Source organism: Thunnus maccoyii, chromosome 21 (genome assembly GCF_910596095.1).
Source record: "Thunnus maccoyii chromosome 21, fThuMac1.1, whole genome shotgun sequence".
Lineage (NCBI taxonomy): Eukaryota > Metazoa > Chordata > Actinopteri > Scombriformes > Scombridae > Thunnus > Thunnus maccoyii.
In genome coordinates, this window is record NC_056553.1 from 19172359 (window position 1) to 19192778 (window position 20420).

At 40.8% G+C, this 20420-nt stretch overlaps 2 protein-coding genes across 6 annotated transcripts in view; both read right to left on the reverse strand.

The window, feature by feature from the left end:
* ntng1a (netrin g1a) overlaps positions 1 to 3798 on the reverse strand; it is a 104883-nt gene extending 101085 nt beyond the window's left edge. For all 5 annotated transcript variants that reach the window (XM_042400045.1, XM_042400044.1, XM_042400042.1 and 2 more), the window contains exon 1: positions 3634 to 3798. The gene's annotated coding sequence lies outside the window, so the exon portion shown is untranslated. The remainder of the gene's footprint in view (positions 1 to 3633) is intronic.
* A 12133-nt stretch (positions 3799 to 15931) lies between these two features.
* prmt6 (protein arginine methyltransferase 6) lies at positions 15932 to 18833 on the reverse strand. The gene has a single exon (XM_042399255.1). It carries the CDS (start codon positions 18683 to 18685, stop codon positions 17627 to 17629), a length of 1059 nt encoding a protein of 352 aa, XP_042255189.1. The 5' UTR covers positions 18686 to 18833; the 3' UTR covers positions 15932 to 17626.
* Positions 18834 to 20420: the final 1587 nt, after the last annotated feature.

Here is a 20420-nt window from a genome sequence, read left to right on the forward strand (position 1 = left end):
GTAGATACAGGCCTTTGAAAACCTACATCGAGCAATATTACTGTAGTATACCTCATAGAGTAGATCAGTCTGTGAGGTGTGCAAAGAAGATGGTGTGTCCCACCTTTCCGGCGCTGCACACGGCAAGCTGGATTTTATATTTAAACACATGAATCTTTCACGAGACCCGGGCGACCCAAGAGAAGGTTTGCTTAGCTGGCGAGGTCACTCCATCCACCCAAACAGCCACCCATGCACTCGACCGCTTGCCTGTCTCCGGGTTGGAGAAACAGCCCCTGGTGTCTGCTTCCATTTCATCCCCGAGGCCACTCGAGCATGACTGAGTGTTTCTCAAAATCATGAGGGAAATGTTACACGCGTGTCCCCAGAGCAGCTCTTTACTGCTGGTGGGAGTCACTTGTATAAATCATGCATATGATCAGATATATAAATGAACAAACATGTCCTTCATCTGTGTCCTCTTATTTTTCCAGCTCTTCTTTCTCACTTTAATTTGGACTGGTTCAAAATAATACCTTTACATTTCAAATTGGCAAACAAACACTCCATCTGCTGTTTTGATCCACTGTATTTCCCCCCGTCTGTCCCCAACAACTTCATCTCCCATCCTTCCACTTTTCATTTTTTGATCATATTGATCGTTTTATGTTTTGCTGGCCGGTGGTTTGTGTGAGTTCAGCATTTTGTCCTGCTGCTGGCTGTGAGGTGCCAAACACTTTTAAGCTGCTCCAGACACCATTCTTAGTTGTTCACTGATCAAAAAGGCCCAATTTTTCTCACCCAGGACACAGCAGAAAAAAATTGTCAGGTCATAACATGCCCTGACTCATCCCCAGTGGCCCACAGGGGGCAGTACTTAAACACCTGCCTGACTATTTAACAACTCCACAAATTAAAAATGTCACAAAATTTTTTTAAACGTCCACTTAAACTCTAAAGGATGTGCTCAGTACAGAATAACGTGGAATAATTACAAGGTTACCGCTCATATCAGGGCTATTTTCTCCCCTTTCATTTTTAATTTCACGCATTTTATGCACTTTCAAGGGCAATTTCTGACCCTGCTTCTGTCCTGTCTCTACCTGCTTTCATCTTTTCTGCCTCAACCTGTTTCATATTCCCCACCAGCCCCTTACTAAAAGAGAAGCAAGAGCGCAGGAGAGAGAAGGGCAGAAAGACAGGAGGGCAGACAGTCAGAAACAGATGAAAGATAAATAAAGATAGAAGCTGGCCCAGCTTCAGAAAAAAAAAAAAAAGCCTCCTGCCTCCACTCACCAGATTTCTCTGCCTGCCTTTCCAGAATCCCTAATCTTGCCTGTTAACAACCTGCCAATAGGGCCGCTGTCCTCATGAATAAACATACGGAGAGTGGAGCATGGCCCCGCAAACATGACAGCCAGCCTTCCTGTGGAACAGTGAGCACGCCTATAATGCATCCCCAGGGCTTGCCTTCGAGTCAGCCCGTCACTTAGTGCTCTTTTCCACTTCTTAAAATGTCGCCGCCTTCAATCGGCAGGCTTATGATCTTTTAATAATGACGACAGGTAGCAAATGGGTGGAGTGCTGACAGCTGGTTAAGTGACTGTGTAGGGGATGGGTGAGCAGATTTAGAGGGAATCAAAGCTGAGGCTCTGCTCGACTATAGTTTGCCAGTTTCAGGTTGCCAAAAGTCAGCTCGGCTTGTTTTCCACCTCTGATATGATCATTTATTACCTGTTTGTGAAACCCGCATGTATTAAAATTTGAGCTATAACACCCTGAAAGAATTTCATTAGTTTAGAGCTTTGGTATCTTATGTTTGAGAGGCTTTTCCACCTTGATGAGAAATTGAAAAATGAAAAAGAAAAATAGAGAAGAATCACTGAACAGGGTATCTGAACCCTGCTGAGATCATCATTCCTTTAACAAGGACGTGGCTACATCCTCTCCTCAAATCCAGCAACAACTGGAGCCAGAGGGGTCTGAGGCCTCTGAAGGCGAGCAAGTGCCTGACTGCTGAAGACGTGCTTCTCTTGCCTCCACCAGCTGCATCTGCCACAATACTCTTATCACACCCTATTTCTCCCTCTGTCTCTTCCAACTCCACACAACCCCCCTCCCCTGAGCTGCTGAAGCTGCCACACGCACTCTGTGTGTGTGTGTGTGTGTGTGTGTGTGTGTGTGTGTGTGTGTGTGTGTGTGTGCGAGAGCAGCACTTTTGACAGGGTGACTGTGGTGATGCTGCCCTAAGTCGAGCTGAACACCCTCGGGCGTCAGTTACTCCAGCGCTACATATACAGCAGCAGCACACGGGGTACCCACTGAGACAGTGAGACAAGATCTCGCCTCCACCACCCTCCCTCCGTTCCTCCCTCTTTCTCTCTCTCTCTCTCTCTCTGCCTCTCCTCGCCACCAAGCATGCTTCTCTTTGCGACACGGGAACACCTTATGCATTATTAAAGACACTTTTCCTAAAAGGCTGCTAGCACATTATTCTGCAACCACAGTGACATGTCTGGATACTCAAAATGTCCACTTTAGCTCTAAAGAATGTGCTCACCCAGGTAGCTCTCTCTCTCTCTCTCTCTACAAACTGGAAATACTGTGAAAAAGCCAGAATAGCCACATGGTTTAAAGCGACAGCTGCTAACAACCACACAGAGGATGACTCACTACCTGCTATTATTTCATAGAATGAGTAAAATAAATGAAAACAGACCCCAGTCACAATTAGTAATAGAGAATATCCCATTAAAAATAGTATTGACTGTAAGTAGGAGTTGCAATTTAAAATCTAATATGATCAGTAATCCAGCAGGTGTAGGTAGTCCTCTAAACACGCAGCTGTAATGGATGTTTGTTCATCCATTTACTACTGGCCTTCACCCTTCACCCAGGAGCAATCATTTTGTTTCATGATAATGGATATGAGCACATCCTTAAAAGAATAATTGTGAATAAATGTGAATAAATTGTGGCTAAAGAATAAATGTGTTATCCAACACAAGGCCGAGGTAAAACCATGTGGGCTGAGGAGATCACATTTAAATAAAACCACTAACCAAACAGCACAGCCACTGACAATCATATTGGGTCTAACCTAAGCAAAAAGGTTGCATTACACATTTAAAACAAGCACGTTTGAATGAATTAAAGACCTGACGCATGTGTAAAGAGTGAACCAATATTGAGACCACGCACAAAAAACAAGTCTAACTGTAATAGGTTGCTCATACAATGACGTATGGAGGGTAGGCCAGTTGGCTGCAGCATGACACAAATGTAATTATGTGTGATAGATAGGCAACGATTAGGTAATAAGTTCCACAAGGGGGCGCCTCTAAATATGAAGAAATGGAGCTAACTTTTGGACGCTTTTAAAGTCGCCTCCTTTATAAAATAAAATATAATAAGTTAATACGTATTTCTTTGTGCTCAAGAAAGTTTTAAAAAGTTGCATATACGGTTTAGAAGGGAAATGAACGATGAAAATACCCACAACACTCTGCCCCCTCCTTTACTGTTCATCATAGAAGAGAAATGCAACCAGGCCAGAGCCAAGTAACTTCCAACACTGATAACCAGCTACCTCTAACGCACGATATACGCTTCAACACAACAAAAGTAAACTTTACAAGCAAATGGAAAACTTACATTTCTTGAATGCCCCTCCTATAACAGTCCTCCCTGTCCTGTCCCCTTGCTCTTTATCGCCGTTCAACAAGTTCAGGCAGCAGAATGAACATGAATGAAGAATGAAGCTCTTTAAACTGCGCTCCTTAATGTGATGAGTACGCACGTCAGTCTCAGAGGAATCGCTGCGCGCACCATCTCTCACTCTATTTGGCGACCTGGGGGTGGGGGGGTGGGGGGGTGGTTGGAGGTGGTGGTGGGGAGGGGGGGGGAAACGATCAAGAGGAGGATTTTCCTGCCACTTCAAAACAAATGACTGATCACCGTCCTGAGGGCTCTGTCAGCACCGCGCATGATGTAAACGGAAGGATTTCTGAGCAGGAGCTCCGGTGCCAAAGTGTCCATCATCCTCTCTCCAAGTGTCATTCCATCACGGCGTCAATCTGAGGCACTGTGATGTCCGCAGAAAAGAAAAACCCCACCACTGCAAAAGAAACTTTGACCTGGCGTGCGTCCTTCCTCTTTCTGTCCTCTTTATAATTCCTTCATTTCCAAAGACGCTTGACTCCAGCGTGCGGATCTCTGCGCGGATCTCGTCTTCACTCTCTCTTCCTTCCACTCTCTTCTTCTCCCTGACTATGAATAGGTTTCAGCCACTCAACAGGGACATGATTAGACTCGGCTGCTGAGAATATTCGCTCGCATCAACGCGTCTTCTCCTGGCCGTTTCCCCCTGCGCGGCGCAGCACCGACGGCCCAGACGGAGATGACGGGGAAGATAATGCGCTCCCAGGCTCTATTAGATGAGACGCACACTCAGCTTGTTTCACCCCCCTCCCCCCCCACACCCCACGCACACCTATGGTTTCTCTCCCCACCCCTCCAGCCCTTCTCCACCTCGCAGTCAACCCCTCCCCACCCACACACATTCACACACTCACACGCACGCACGCACACACACACGCACCATCCTCTTTCGGGACCCGTTAGTAAGTCAGGAGGGAGGAGGATTGCCTGTAGTTGAACCCCTTTTGGTGGAGTTCTCCAGTCGCCTCATCGCGTTAAATTATCTAACAAATGCGCGCGTTAATACAGTCCCAAAGGAATTATTGCATCCGGGTAAAATATTTGGAGGAAAAGCTCCCAGCTGACTCGCAGTTGGATATTATTACTGGCCATCCGAGCCACAGTGTGAACAAAAATCCTTGATATTTGATGAAAAGTGTTACTGCATTTTTGTTTCTGTCTCCTCAAAAGCCCAACCCTTTCTGAGCAGGTTTAAAAGCCACATAGTGCTTAATTCAGCTGAGTGCTCATCACTATATGTAGCTTATAAAAGAAATGTAAAATCTGACATATCTGTCACAGGTCAGAATGGTGCGTAATTCTTCCAAAAACGCGATTTGACTCGATTATGTGAATAAAAAAAGCAGAGTACCTGTGTAGATTTAGCGTCCTTTCATCTTCCAAGTTGTTTAACTTAACTCCAAAAAGATGTAAATTAAGGAGGGTGTGCATCTCCTGATTGTGAGAGTTTTCCGTTTCTGTGTGAATAAAATGATTATGATAGGAGAAGAGGGTCACTCCAGTGCGAAGGCGTAGGTGGAAGTGCCATTCTAAAAAAAATTAAGCGTTCAATTGACCTCGGTTAATAAGGCAATAAATAAATAAATAAAAACACATGAGGAGTGGGGGTGTTAAGCTACGCATTTATTATAATTTGACACAAAGACTCACAGATCTGCTGTTATAAACTGGCGTGTTTTTCTCAGGAGAGACTGGATCAACTACTGATGTTATGACAAGCGACACATTCTGATAATCTTTGCTTCATATCTACCCTACAATAAAACTGCTAAAAGCAGAGAGCAAATTTGTCCAAGCTTTGAATATGCACCGTCTTCTCACATCATAATTGATTACCACAAGGAGTGAGAGGAGTGACAGAGGAGGGTGTTAGAAGGAGTCGGGTCATGACACTTGGCGCACAGGTTTAACTCGCAGCAGGTTGACAAGCGTCTCTAAACAGCTGAATCTGTCGATGTTTACAGTCTGTATGCAGCCTATAGACCCGGAGAGGCCCTGATCACTCTGACCTGTGATGCTGCTTGTAACGTTGAAGGATAAGAAAGAGGAAAGATGCGCCATGCTCTTCTTTTTATCACAGAGGGGTTGGTTTTAAAATATGAGATGAAGATAAAAGGAGAATCAAGCACGCAAATTAGGTCGCACACTGTATGCCACATTATTTAGGCTACAAATGACAAGGAATTAAACGTGTCGGGTCAATGATTATCCGCAGAGCATTACTGATTTAATTCAACAGACTTGGATTTGGAAAAAAACAGTGTCCAAACCGCCTTGGTTCTGTGCGCGCACAGTGCGTCCATGTTTCCTTTTTAGTCTCAGGTGAATTTTGCAGAAAATTGTAATAATTACGCAGTTTGCTCAAAGAAACAAAACATCTCTTTGTGCTTTACAGTGTCTATAGACTCGCTACAGCATTAACACCTGACAGCTTTTTGTTTTTCCCACCAAACGTGTCGCTTGTGTTGATTAGTACATTTCCACGCGTGGGAAAGGTTAGGTATTGAATGAAAGCTGACAAAACATAACCGAAAAAATAGCATCTGTTCTCAAAATAGTCGGCTTACTTTCTCTAATCACGACGCACAATTTGGCCACCCACTCGGCGCGCGTCGTGGCGAAGCTTCAAAAGTTTACGCGCCCCAGCATCCAGTTGGAGATTAGTGAAATCAAAAGAAATCGGCTGTCTGAGCCTCTCACCTTGGTTTTCAGTGCTTCATACCGTCGAGGACAGCCAGCCATGTAGCCTGTTGCAGCCAAATAAATCCGCTTTAAATCGGGACATCTTAACGCGGCGCAGGAACGGGAAACTCGCCGTGAAGCGACCCGCTTGTCTCGGCCGCTCCCGGTGAATGGAGGAGAGCTCCTGGTACCGGCGCAACGTCACTTAGAGCCGGGCACACAAGTGGCGACGATAGGATAAAAATCCTCCAGAGTCCTGCGAGCCACGTACATGCAATGTTTAAAAAAGTTCGTTAAAATGAAGCGGTGATGCTGGTAAGAAACACAAGATTCCAAGTGGCTCCTGTAAAAAGAGCCTGAGAGCGACCAGGCTCACTGCTCTCAGACACAATGAGGCGGTGAGGCTTTGACAACTGACTTTCACCTGAAGTTTATTTCTTTGCTGAAGCCAATGAGAAGCAGCTGAGTGCAAACATGAACAGAAACATCTTTAACTGGAGTCATTATTCTATTCATCGTAGACATTTTTGCACTAAAGAGGGAGTTTTCAGTTATATTCAAACCTGACACATTTTTTTTGTGACAAATATGAGATCACATGCAAATCCAGGCGACAGTAGCAGCATAAGAAGCAGGAATTTGAGGGGGATCTGTTGGACTGCTTAGTGGCATAAAGCTTTATTGCACAAAAACAGCAAGAAATATAAAGCTCTCAGGAGGGACTGATGGGAAAAAATCACTTGCTAATGATGTAAAAACCGCTTCCCAGAGACAAAAAGCAATGAGGGTAAATGTGGTCTTAATTTTGAGCAACTGCTTCCAGATATAGAGGCTGCCACTCACCTTGTTGTTTACAGTCATTATTCAAAGCTAGGGCAATTTATTTGACAATGATAAACCAATTTTAAAACTACATGGCACATTTTAAGTGACAAAGAAACTGGAATATTGACAGATCTCTGGCACAATGTGCAGTAGCCTCTAATGGACAAAACATTACCACAAAAAGGAGGTTTAAGCAATCAAATGAGTGAAGAAACTGAAGAGAAACATGCAGTGTAGCTAATATGATACCACTTGCTTACTTTTCCCAATTTTTCAACAGTTGAAAGTGTTCAAAGCAGCGTATGAGCCAGAAAGTTTCCAAAGCTGGAAATCTCAACAACAAGCCGAGCTGAGTTGAATCACTGATATCGATCACTAAAGCCGATCAAATCCAACAGATATAAAGTACACTAAGGTGGTAATTTTGGCTCATGAGACAGTTCAGATCTGAGTTAATTCATCTTTAATTGTGACAGGGTGGAAGAGAAGGATACAGTGGTGACAGCTCTCCATGCAGCTGTCTCTCTGTTTCCCTCCCTTCTCCGAGCCCAAGGGCAACTTGCCTGACATGAAAGTCTTTTTCTAATTCACTCAGCGACAAGAAAGAGGAGTGCATATTGGAAAGCTACCAAAGAGCACATTTAATTCCCACTTATTGACTCAATACAATGACACTGTATAATATGTTCACTCACAATACATTTCTGAAGCTCATCTGCACACTGTTAAGCTCTTTTCCGTCTTTTCTCCCAAGGCCTAACACTAAGCTCGAGCAGGCTGGGTGCTCACACTGTGACTCTGTAAATAAAGGAAGACACCATTAAAAGGCTAAAATACTTAAACAGCAAGATATTGCGCATGTATATTAACATGTTAGGTCGTCTATGTGAGAGAAGACGTGTTAGAGGTCAGTGAGGGGGGAGAATGAAAGGTGTTTGGGTTACATACATGCAAGCAAGACCATGTGTCTTCAGATCTATCCCAGTTCAATAGATGGCTCTTTACTTGAGAGACCAGTAATCACGTGGCCCCATGTTCCGATATCTCACCTCCACACATGAGCGTTGTTAAGTTTCCTTTTTTTTTCTCTTCTTGTCATATCTCATGATGGTCATTAGAAAATTGATGGGTAAAGCTGTTTTTGCACATCCCTGTCTGGCGGACGCCAGGCACAGAGGTATTGGATTTTTTACGCCTGTTCAATGGAGGGTAATGTTGCCTTCATCCGGAGGAGTGTGTTTGTTAGTTGAGGGGGGTTGGAAGGAGAAGAGGAGGGGGCAGGTTATTCATGAAGAGATTGTGTTTAAGCTTGTGCTCGATACACATTTATGTGGTAAAATACAGCTGTGTCATCAACCTAAACCTGAGAGCGCACAGGACTGCAAGAGACAAATGGAAGTTCAGGTAAATCTGCAGAACAGACAGTAGTGACTTCTGACCGTCAACTGGAAGAAACCTTTCATATGTAGTAATGGTGATGGGTAAAAGAAAATGTGCAAAAGTATTAATGTTTAAGTCGCAAAAACAGCATTTCAGAAAAGAGAAAATGTGTTTTTCCTCCAGTCTTGTGCAGATTTAGTGAGTTCACATTTTTTGGACAAGGTGAAACCTGCAAAGCGGCATCTTAGAGCTGAGCAGAGAAATGAAAGAGATGTGTTTTTCTGTGCAATCACTTCTCTGTAACTTTGACTTTGTGAACTTTTGATTTCCTTGCTTGCATGATACAGACAAGGTGAATGAAGATGGCAGCTTCAGAGTTGCTGTCTTTACTTCCGAACTGTCTGACTACGCAAAGCATCCTAACTTCTCTTTGCGGGGGAGACACTTGGTGAGAGTCAGGACAAATACAGTTCTCACATTGCAATACGGGATGTCTTCGGAGGAGTGAATCGGGTCAGTCTCACCACCTTTATGCACCTGCTCCATTTGGACTTTGCGTCAAAGGTTTATCACGGTTCTTTCAGCCTGGCACTAACCCTCAGCTCCAATCTGCTGCCTGCAGACCTCCACTGCTTATCCAATCCTGCACGGTGTCCTAAACCCATAACCCAACTCCCCTAAATTGAAATATCATATTAAGTTATAAAACAATACCTGAGAAGAATTACATAGAAGCATAATCCAAAAAGTGCATGATTGGAAAAGGATTAGTGGGGAGGGGGAGGGTTTGATGGATTTGTACTTTGCTCACAGGGTGAGAGCCGTCTGCCTCGGACTGATTGTGAATCGGGGCCATCCCGTTCAGATTTACGTGCCCCTGCGAGTGATTTGGGATTTACTTTCTTAACAGGCACAGTCCAGATCTGTCTTCGTTGTACGGTGTGTGTCCATCCATGAAGTCATGCCTCAGTGCATTCAGCTGGATGCATTTCTGATAGGAAGTGGCTTTCTTGGCTGAGATTTGCAGCTCAGGGCTAGAATAAATACTGTTTCTCATTTAAATAAATGTAGTGTTTTATTATTGTTGAGAACAAATATAGGGACATACAGTGGGACAGTTATTTTGGGGCAGTAGGCACATAGGTCAGTTCCTATTGCTAACGATAATGATGACAAATGGTCTCGTCTGCTGGGCTCCAGAGAAATGAAGTCCACCACTCAAGGGGTCGGTCCACCAAATTAGCTTTTGTCAATACCATGTTCCCAATTTGTCCTCTCAGGATGTGCTGACAGAAATATTGGTTACTGTAACTGACTGTGGGAATTGAATCCTATTGGCTTATTCATGGTGTCATTAGCATACGAGGATGAATGAGCGGCCATGATTAGATACCGCGCCACCAGAGTCCAGTCAGGTTTCAGCAGCGATCGAAAATGAGCTCAGTAGAAACGCATTCAATGATTTTCACTCGACTTTTATCTAATGGTTGAAGTTTAGGATTCATATGACCCATAGAGAGTTTGGATATCCATGTTAATCAGGTCATTAAAACACATCAACAGAAACAAATGACTGCAGGAATAAATAGGCCTCCAACACTACTGACAAATCAAACCAAATGACATTATGGAGATTTACATTTTTTTTCCCTACTGTAGTTTCAGAATACATAATTCATAGTTTTTGTCACACAGGGCACTATTAGATTCCATCAAGCTGACAATGAGGTGTTGAATGTGGAGGTGAAATACTCAGAGATCCATCACTTTTCATGCAGTATAGTTAGCATGTTTGTAATATAGTTAAAAGCCAAATTTTGTTTTTTTCCCCCTGATAAGTCAGGCTGTGTTACAACTTTATGTTACAGTGACATCAGTGCTGTTACTTTTCAACAGACTGCTGTCAGGATTGACATCAAACAAAATGTTTTCCTAATTTTCTGAACAATGGGATTCTTGTAAAACGAGCTCAGACTGTTGTCAACACAGATGTGAGGAGCTGAACACTGTGTTCCCATCTCTCCTGAAGGTGGACAATACAAGGACAAACCCATATCACCTCTGTCACCCTGTCACATAAAAACCACATGAGTTGACTTGAGGTTTGTTGAACCAGGACTGTATCCAGGATTTTAGAAATACTCATCAGTCCTTCCTGTGGCTGTAAAAGAGGTTTTCTTTTCTGCCCGATTTGTCTAGAAAAATGATTTTCTTCATCCACTGTGTAGGCTTATTGTTACATGATTTGATAGTTCCTGGACAAATTTTGTAAAAAAAAAAAAAAAAAAAAAAAAAAAGTAAACATAGATCTAATTTTTAAATCTAATTGCTACAAAAAATATACACATGGAATCAGAGAAAGCAGCCAAACACACACACAAAACAAAGATCTGAAATGCTGGGGCCAAGGACACATTTCAGAAAGAGTCAATTTAGTCACTGGTCATTATTCTAAATTTCTTCAAAATTAAAAGTTAGACACAGTATCAAAACCCAACAAAAAACTCAAAATATTGAGAACATGACCTCAGTGGTAGCTACAGCGCTGCTTGAAATCATTTCTGATCAATGAAATCTTGCAACACCTCATTACCAATACTCTAAATCAACCAAATGTTTGTTTGTTTTTTTCCTTTTCCTGATATGATGACTATAAATATTATTTAATAACAGTCTGTGATGCTCCAGAAATTGTTCGATTCAGTGTTCACTACATTTTGTGGTGAGTTCAAAATAAAAAAAATTCAATACTCAATAGTACTCAAGTTCAAATTGAACAGTTTTCTGCACAAATGAACACATAATGAGTCACTTCTTGTCAGAGCAGAAGCTACTATTAAGTCCAACAGCAGAATAGTGAGAAGACACAGATCTGAGGAAGAGTCAGTAAGTAGTTGTTCAGCTCAGTAATCTTCATCATTAACAGTGGTGGAAGAAGTATTCAGATCCTTCAATTAAGTAAAAGTACCAGCACAGCAATTTAAAAATACTCCATTACAAGTAAAAGTCCTGCATGAAAAATCCTACTTAAGTAAAAATATTAGCGACAAAATATACTTAAAGTATTAAAGTAAAAGTACTAATTTCTACTCTGACTGATATATTATTATATATGACATTGTTAGATTATGGTGGAGCTAGTTTGAACTATTTTATATACAGTTAGTGAGTTTAGTCCAGTGGTTCCCAACCTAGGGGTTGGGCCCCTTCAAAGGGTCACCAGATAAATCTGAGGGGTTGTGAGATGATTAATGAGAGAGGAAAGAAGAAAAAACAAAGTTCTGATACATTAATCTGTTTTCACTTTTTCTCTAATCTTTGATTTTTGGTGAAATATTGGATCATTTGAACATTTATTGAAATGAAACCATGTGAGAAGTTTAGAGGGAAAAATCACTATTTGGTGGAGCTGTTAGCAGCTCATAGACATCTGAAACGTGACCCGACTACACACTGCTTTTTATAAGATGTCAAAAGCCAAAAATGTTGGAAACCACTGGTTTCATCTTCAACAATGTGTTGTATTTTCTGAGCATGGAAGTACAAATTAGCATAAAATGGAAATACTCAAGTAAACTACAAGTATCTAAATATTGTAAATTTTAGTAAATGTACTTAGTTACTTTCTACCACTGAGCATTAAGAGGTTTGGGGTTTATGACTCATATGACTCTCTGCAGAGCAGATTATCTGTCCATACTGGTCAAGAAGGGCCTCAGTCAAAGAGGAGGTCAAGAAGGTCACGGATCTGAAACTGACAACAAAACTGAACTTGATGCATAATGCAAGACTGAAGCAACATTGGTGATATCGTATCATAATGTGTGATGGCTTTTAGAGCAGGAACAAGGTAAACTGTGAAGTTGAAGAAAACATTGAATGCAGGCCAAATCTACATCAGAAGAGCTACAAAACAAGGATGTGAAAGGCCTTTGAGTGGAAACCACTGAAACACAGACTTCAATTTCACAGGAAGATTTGTGGAATCATTTGTGGCAGATGTTTTCTGCCCAACTTAAATGAGCTTGACTGAATCTAAGTGGGAAAATGGGAGAAGATCCCAAATTGCTATGCTGACAAATGCATTATGGTATAGCAGTTAAAAGCATACTGTATACTGTAAGAATAGAGAAAGAAATCATTCTAAGCTGTTATTAGGGCAGTTGATTGATTAAATATTTTTGTATCATATTTTGTATACATTTGCAAAACTTTATGCAGAATTTTGTGAAGCTTGTGTAATAGGATCATTTGTGTAAAGCAGTGACAAATCTCAATTTAATCCATTTTAAAATGGAGACACCAAAAAATGTTGAAAAATTCATGAGTTTTAATGCTTTCATTGTATGCATTCTGCACACACACTGCCTTAGTCTAGTACAGAGTCATAGAAACCTGACATCTAGACTGTCTGGTCGGTCAATCCTACTGTCTGATACATACTGGAGAGTTTTTAGAGGTGCTGAATTTGAAATATTTTAAGATCAGCACAACATAATTTATTATACTTGATCACATTACACTTTATTTCCACCTGCAAATCATCACTGCTACTGTCAAAAAGTTGAAACATTTCTAAAGACACCTGCATTTGTTGCGACTGCAGGTTCAGAGTTCTGGTTGTTCTGTCTCTCTGTTCCCACTTATTCATCGGCCATTGAACAATGACTCTCGAAATAAGACAGATTAAGCACATTGTCTATTGATTGGCTCCTAAATTGCTGTGCAATACAAGACAAATAATCCCATTTCAAGTTTCAACACTTGTTTCTAAAGGTTTCCAAATCATTTCAGGCAGGAAGGGATCACAATTAGTTTAGCATTTAGCAGCCAAGAGTGGCCACGCATGCATGAGTGTGATTCTGGGCTTGACAGTAGCTGCCTGCGCTGCATCTGACATTTCCATTCTCTGGACACCTTCCTTTGTTCTGACTGCAGGGCTTTTTTTTTTTTTTTTTCTAGGTACCTGCAAAAGCTGAGATGATATTCAGCTACTGTGTGTGCACATTAGGGCAACTGCAAGGGTAGAATTTAATTTCAGATGTGGTCACAAGCAGGGTTTTAAGTCGGTCTGACTGATCTCTGGTGCGAAACAATACTGCTGTGATTATTTCTATAGCAAAGACACTGAACGCTGTTTAACAATGACATGTATATTCTAATATTGTATAATTTTTAATTATCTGTGTGAAAATATTTATTTTCCTATCCACAACTCTTTTAAGCAAACTTAACTCAAATGCTGTGATCTTACACACACCCAATTACAATTAGAAATATGACCTTCTAGAGAGTGTTAGACATCACAACACACAGTTTTTAACATCTGAATTTAACCATCAAAAGTACTTTCCAAAAAAAAAAAAAAAATAGAATTACCCCAAAGGATCCAGGTGATGGCTGTTAGGAATATAAAGAGCAGCTAAACTTCAAGTTTGTTGGCTCCATATGGTTCTTCCTGGGCACTATAGCTGAAGCTCGCCACAGAAAGTGTTGTTATCAATGTGCTGTGACTTCATGGATGATGACTACTTTTTTCTCGACGTTGCTTTCTGTATATGTCCTCCTACTGTATACTGATCACATGCATCAGGAGCATGATAGCGTCACTGTATTTTCTTTGCAGCTGCTCATTTTACATTTTGTCTAGCTACTAACGACTAAGAATCATCATCTAATTTGTCTAATTTGCTAAGTAAATCAGACGAGTGTCAATGCAATGATGATTGGCGTCTTTGTAACAAATTTCAAGAGTGTCTTGTGTTTTGGTGTTAAGTCTTTGCTTAGACTCTGTAATGCTTTATGTTTCAATACAGAGCTAATATCTCTCATAAACTCACCATAATACTCAGATGTAGGATTTGGAGTTTCTAATTAATTAACAGAGTTAAATCTTCTACATTAAGAGAAAGTGAGGGTCAAGAAAACCAGTAAAGACAGTTTAAAGTCAGATTTACTCTTCAGATTGTTCCATGAATCTTTGATAGTGTTTGGATAACTGCAAGCCATTAGTAATCTTTTTATTTTTTTATGACAGCAACTACCAATTATTTTGTTTTAGCTCCCAGTGGAGAGGCAGTCAACAGCATATGTATTCAATCAGCCGTCTGTTGATTCACAGTAGTTGATTGGATGCACATAACTCATTTCTACTCATTATTCAGGCTCAGAATGTTGAAATGTAGTTGAGTTTCACGAAGGTCATGAGACAAAACAGTTTCTGAAAGATTATGATGGCAGGCGCACTTAACACAAGGAAAGGTGAATAAATAACTGGGAAGTTGTCAGTTGACTACCTTTTTACACCTGTTCTAGTTACACATAGTATTATATTATGATGTATTCCTTTTTGTCTAAAAAGAAATGGAAGCTGAATAAAATTGTATGATAGTTGATGACTATTAGCATAGCTGGATAATGTGAGAATACAGAGCTCTACAGAATGAAGAACATCTTAAATCTTCATCCAAATGGAAACCGGAAGTTTTACAATTACAGTTCAAAAATGTGATACAGTCATTATTCACTCCTTCCCCAAATGACTGACAATACTCTTGATTTGTGGACACTATACCTTGTGATTAATTTCAAATGCGTTCATTAGGGGGTGGGTTCACATTTGTACTAATGACGCTGACACAAATGGAAACCATATTTCAAGCGACGAGGTGCGAAAGATGAATTATCAGCTAACAGTTTCAAGAATCTATGCACGCTTACATAAAGGTTTAATCAACACATTCTCCTTGTATTGACCTCGGAGTAACTAAATTCTCCTGTAGGAGTGGATTAATTATTAGTATCTATTCGGGTGTGACAAATACTGCCCAACAAAGCCAAAGGGCAGAACAGTAAGCAGGAGCACACTTGTAGCACTGCAATTCATATTTGATTTTTAACTACTCATCATTCAGTATAGAAACTAAAAGGAATGAATAACAAATATAAAAACAGATGTTATGGTGGCCAGTTTGTGTCATGTGATTGAGGTGATGATCCGTTTGAATAATAATACTCAAAATCACTTCTCATTAACAATAAACAGTATTTTAAGTATTTCGTCTACCATTGCACAAATATAGAGTCTAAAAAAGCATTTTTAAAGTAATAATTTGCCTAATGAAATGCAGTGCAGTTCTCCCAGAAGAGGATCAAGACCCACATTTAACGAACAGTTCACTCTCAATAAAGTCATTTAATATGAATGTTTAAACCTGCAGATTCCTTGTGGCAAGTAATAGATGTGTGACTGAAGTTGTACCGGGACACATACTGAAGATTTTTTTTTTTTTGTAGCGGGCTACTATCTATTTAGTTTGTAGAAGACAGGACTCGTGACAAATGAAACAGTCAAACAATTTATTAGAGTCTAGTTCCCATTTGTTCAATATTGAACAGTTTGTACATGACTTCTCTTTGACACACAGAGGTGTCTGTTCACCAAACTTAATGAAAGTCCCTGCAATGCCAAAAAACTCCAAACCAACTTTCTGTATGTTGACTCCGAGGCATCATAATGAAACCAAAAAGACTGATCAGTGAGCAGATATTCTTCAGTAAATAAATGATGCGTGATAAATGTTCACCAAACTATCAAATTTTATTATTTATGCATGATTGTTCCTCTTAACTACAAGATCATTTTTCACTCACTTCAGTATAGCAAGGTGTGGCCTGTTTCGATCGAGTCAGTGGTTTCTGTCAACAGATGACAGCATGCGCTAGCTTTAAACCAAAATAATGAGCCAATTCGATGCTTTATTAAAAACCGAATACCAGCCAGTGTTAAACACCTCCTGCCTGACTAGAGCTAGTCCAAGTCAATATAGTGGTTTAATTCTGTTTCGATTGCAGCATTTTGATCAGGTTCCACACAATATGCATGTTTGAATTTATTAGAAAATCAGATATCTGAAGCTTGGTTTTGAATTTATTCAACAGTTTGTAAGAACGCCGGTGAAACCTGCCTCACTCTGCCTTAAGGAGCTTCAGACCCACCTAAAAATATTCGACGGATCTGACATTTAGTAGTTTTAGTCTCATCAGATGGCGAAACACTGTTTCAAATGATGTTACCACCATGATAACAATAAAATTGGTAAAGGCAGCAATTTACTACGTCACTTCCATGAAGTTGGGAGACTCACAAAAGACAGATTAAAAGAGAATGGTCAAAATCTGTGCAGCAGAGGCCACGATATTCTGACTTTGAGTCACTAGTATGGGTCAAGCTCCAAAGACACTATATCCTACATTTCCCATAATGCAACTGGAAAGGGTCTTTTATTAGACCCTCAAAACATCTTAAATGCCCACTTCTTTCAAACTCTACAACTACAGTCTGTAACACAGGCTTCTGTTAAAAAATTCAAGTCTCAAGTCAGAGCAGAGATAACCCTGATGACATCATCAGGGTACTCCTGCTCATGAGTAAACTGATCTTCGTGTGTAAAATCAGGGGAGTGCCCCTTTAAAAGTCATACTGCAATATTTTGATACAGTATGCAATACAAAAATATCATTACTGGCTTTCAAAAACATGTTGGTTTGTTTATGTGAAGCTAACTAAAATGCAGTAACATAGGTGTTAAGGATATGCATTTTTATTCCTCCAATTCAGGTGTCAAATTATTTATTAGGTGTGACAACAAATGTTGTACTGTAAGACATATCGTAAACAACTCCAAACAAAGAGCATGTATTGTAACTCACGTTAGATTGTAGTTGCCACTTTGTCTAAAAATCTAAAAATGCACTAAATATTTGGCCTGTTGAGATGAGTAAAAACCAAACTCTTGTGTATAGATGTCAGCTGAAGCATTGCAGTGCCTTCCAATTGGATTTTTATAGTTTTTAAATATGATAATAATAATCTACACAGCAAAAATACCAGCAACTGCCCTACTGTGTACCCATACACGCGTACAGTGAGAAAGTTTAGGTCTAAGTGGCAGATAATATTAGATGAAGTTCAAGGACTTCGGCATTTCAGTGTGCTGCCTGGTGACTGTAACATGTTGGTGCGTTCACAGCCACCACACTACGGCTGGGCCTCAGAGCTCCAGTCAGGGATAGAAAAAGTCTTGGATTGTTTTTTCTGCTCTCCTATCGTGTAGTCCACATGGATGCATATATGTCTGGCGCTGTGCTCCGAGGGATACATGCTGATCTCTCCGGTAATCAGCGTATCTTGCACCACATCTACCGGAACGTCTAGGTACAGCACCGCCTGCTTCCAGTGCGTCTCCGGTTTGAACGGGGACGTGGAGAGCACAAGCGCTTGCGGCTTGTCCGGGCAGGGGAAAGTCACCGTGAAGTAAACACAGAAAGCGTTCACCGCCGCCGAACCGAAGGACTCGCATCTGAAGTTGCCCTTCACCGACCGCAGCTCCTCCACGGTGACGGTATGCAGGTCGAGCTCGGCGAAGCGGGCCGGGTGGGAGAGCACGTCCTCCACGGTCACAGAGTTCACAGTGATGTCCGAGTTCATGATGCATTTCCTAGCAAAGTCGGACATGCAGGACATGTCCACGCCGTACTGGTCTTTGACTGTGTACCAGAAATGTAAGCGGTCCTCCACCACCGGGTCGCTGATGGGTGCGATGTAGAGTTCGGCTTTACTGGGCAGGATGACACCGCCCGGCTGTCGCAGCCACTTGTCCCGCGCGTAAAGGACCGAGTTGAGCATGGACTCGTGTAGGAGCGCATAGCCCATCCACTCGCTCACTATCACATCCACCTTCTCCGGTAGGTCCACCGTCTCCACCGTGCCTCGTATAACTTGGATTTTATCCTCCATGTTGTTCTGCTTCACTATTTTCTCAGCCTGCTCGGCGATAGAGCAAGCTTCAACCGCGTACACTTTCTTGGCACCGGCTTGTGCACAGAAGATGCTCAACACGCCGGTTCCTGCCCCGACATCCAGCACAACTTTACCCCGAATACACTCACTGTTCCTCAGTATCGCCATCCTGTACGTGTTGGTTCGTACATGGTCCGCTATCATTTCCTCGTGAATAGTCACATCGGAGTAGCTGTCAAAGTACAGGCTGTCCTGACGGGTTTTATCTAATTTTCTTTTCTTTACAACATGAGACATCTTTTCGCGTTTTGTGCAGCAACCTCAGCAGTGTTTTGTCACGCTACTTCCTCATTGTGGAATATGGGACTTGTAGTTTCCCGCGGCTCGTGATACCATACATCCACGTTTTAAATAGACTACAAGTCCCACAAACACACGAAAGTGACGCTAAAGTGGGATTGCTGCATTCACGGTTAAGGAGAAGGTGGTACATATGAGATTCCTTTTTTCTTTTGGTTAAATTAAAACAAGTATATGCTACAAGTTTACAACACCTTCTGTCTGCAACTTGAGTCTACAATCACAGACACGCCAGGGGGAGTAAAGGTTGTACTAATAAATAAATAACTTGTAAAGCTTACGGTGGTTATACGTTTTAACAGCTTTTTTGTTTGTACATTCAGATATTGAAGAAATTCATTTTTTGATATGGACAGTCAGCTCTGAAAAGTTTGTCTTTTTGCTTAAAAATATGGATTTGTGAATATAAAATTTGGCCAAGATACATATGAGATTCTCCTCCTGTGCAAAGTAGTGAGTAATGACAGAGAAAATGCTTCCTCTCTGCTTGTCATATCAGGTAGTTTCGTCTCCAGTTTTGTTCTTCATATGTAGATTCCCTATCGATACATTTTATTTTATTTTTCTTTTCATATTTTTTTATGTGTTTTCTTTCTGAAATGATAAATTTGCCCCGGATTCCCATACACGGATACAGTGTGTTTGGAAAGTGAAGAATGAATGATTGTTTTAGTATTTTAGATGGCATTGATGTAATGTATAAAAATACAAAATGATTAATTATTTCTCATTACTGTCACTATAATATCTTGTTGTGCAGTATCCATATGAATATATTGTCTTTTGGGGAAAGATGTACAATTCTGATGTGCTATTGTTTTAAAATTTCTAGCAGCTGTTTTTTGGTACCTGTAGCTTTTTCTCTGACCTATGCTGAAAATAATATTATATATATTATATTATATTTTCAGCATAGGTCAGAGAAAAAGCTATTGGTACCAAAAAAATTGGTATAGTCATTCATTTGTGTTTGCCTTTAAACATACAAGTCATTTTAGAAACACAAACAGATCAATAAATGTGAAATTACTCCCCATCACTGCCATGTACCATGTGGTTTATAATGTGGTTATTACTAACAGCTGGAATCTCCTCAACTTCTTCATTACTGCCCCCTCACACTGCATATGCTAAAAAACATTCATAATAACTTCTCACTGCCATTTGGGGTTGTTGATGTACAAAATTATTTTTTATAACATTAAGATGAATGCACTGTGCATTGTGCACCACATGATGCTACACTAAAGACGCATGATCAGATTCATAATAGTGTGTCATCTTGTCACGTTACTTTTGCTGTTTTTTATATTTCAGGGAATATCCATCATCAACTGAAGCTATAGAATATCCACAGTATCTCGGTCTCTATAATTAATAGAGTTCAATCATTTATAGTAAATGTATAATGTCTATCTGATAACAAGTTGCACAACACAGTATGGCCATTAGCAGTTCTGAGCTTCCCACAAAGTTATGGGAGGCAGTACACAGCTGCTTGTGGCTCAGCTCCATTCTCTTCTAGACAGTCCTATGGGACGTTCACCACTCTATTTCAGAGGTCTTTGGCAAAAGATACTGGACAAATGAGCAGGAGCTGTATCCTATTTCATAAAGAGGAAAAAACAGGAAAAGAGAAGCAGTGGTTTGAGAAGACAAACACAGCAAGATG

Excerpts from the sequence above, each read along its gene's own strand:
- prmt6 (XM_042399255.1), bottom strand. The coding sequence starts at position 18,685 with ATGTCTCATGTTGTAAAGAAAAGAAAATTAGATAAAACCCGTCAGGAC.